At 41.2% G+C, this 1507-nt stretch overlaps 1 protein-coding gene across 1 annotated transcript in view; it reads right to left on the minus strand.

Annotated features, from left to right (window-relative positions):
* The window catches only part of LOC119584971 (microtubule-associated protein futsch-like), a gene marked incomplete at its 5' end in the record, with an annotated part of 346977 nt that overhangs the window by 286530 nt on the left and 58940 nt on the right, over positions 1-1507 (minus strand). Inside the window, 1 exon segment of the mRNA XM_037933567.1 lies at positions 1-33. Within this exon segment, the coding sequence (XP_037789495.1) occupies positions 1-33 (33 nt within the window).

The following is a 1507-nucleotide window of genomic DNA, read 5'->3' on the forward strand; positions in this document are numbered from 1 at the left end:
CGGAAGGAGGTACCAAAGGGCTCTTCGCCTGAGCTGTGGAGATGAAAAAAATCGAGGTCAGTGCCATGAAAATCTGTAGTGAATTATATTCTTTAATGGAGACAAACAAGAGCAATTAAGGTCGACTGTCATTAGCGAATTTATGAAGATTAAAAATCGAGGGAAACGTGACTTGCATGATACAACAGCTATAATTGTTATTAAAAGGCATAAAATATTTGAATGATGCACTACCTAAAACCTTGTATAAGTAGCAAGTTTCGCCTCACTAATATCTATAATTATTAATGCATGCCAATTACACCCTCCCTCATGCTAAAACGCCCTCCAAATTCGTTACTGCACATAGAACACACTCCTCGCACTACGGGGAATAAAGCTAATTTACCTACCAATTAATAATAGTTTACCGGAAGTAAAAGTAATTAGACTTCGACTTTCACGGCTGATGACAACCCTAAAACGACGCATATGAATAAAATGGCGAGGTTTTAGAGAGGAACAAGGGGTGGTGTCGGCGAAAATATGAGTGGCGGTGTAGAAGGGTACGTACTGTTAGGAAAAGGGTGCATGAAGGAAGTGTAGGAAGCAGTGACATAAATACAATGTAGGTGTTATACTGTGTATAAAGTGTAGGAGGAGATAAAAAAACGGAATGGAGGGAGTCATCATCATGTACATGGTGGCTGTGGTGCGTTGAGTGTGATGTACGTTAATAGCACAGTCTGTAGGTGTGTGTGGTGGCCAGAGGAACAGGGCAAATGCCATCCGGTCTCCAGCTGACCTCACTCTCGCCAGATGTGTCTTGTTATGCTTGAAGACTCTCATATATTCTTTATTTTTAGAAGGACTTCTTCGTTTATTTTTTTCCTAGCTAAAAAAAAAGAGCCAACAGCGAACAAAATAATCCTCAAGGTTACTATACTTATTCAAAACGGGTAGTGCTAAATATATTATTTAAATTCGCTTCTTATCAAATGCCGCCGAATAGCGCCAAGCAAAAATACAGGTCTCATGGCAGTCTCAAGGTCGCAGGATGGCGTGTTAAACCCCTTGTGACAGTGGCGGATCTCCTCCACACCCTGCCGCCGCACCACTGCGTTTGTTCCTACCCAACTTTGCTCTTCGGGAACCTTCAAGAAATTTATAGCACTCCCCCCCAAAAAAAAAAGGCGTTAGCACTTTCCTCATTCAAGATGGCACAGACGAAAAAAGATATTTCTCGAACTACGAGGATGTACCTTATCTGTGAAGTTTCTGTGGTCGGTCGCACGTACATCTTTAAGTTTATGGCTACATGTCATGGTGCATAACGACACGCATGCTTTCGCCCTCTTGCTCCCTCGTTGCCCTACCCCTCGCATTTTCCTTTTATTTATAGACTCATTTCCTTTATTGTCATAACGACACTAAACAAGTACATTCTACGTTAGGAGAAAAAACGTATAGACTAGTGTATGAATAAACAACATTGAAGATACTCTGACTTCAAGATGTTCTGGATAAA

The sequence above is a fragment of the Penaeus monodon genome, chromosome 19 (genome assembly GCF_015228065.2).
Source record: "Penaeus monodon isolate SGIC_2016 chromosome 19, NSTDA_Pmon_1, whole genome shotgun sequence".
NCBI lineage: Eukaryota > Metazoa > Arthropoda > Malacostraca > Decapoda > Penaeidae > Penaeus > Penaeus monodon.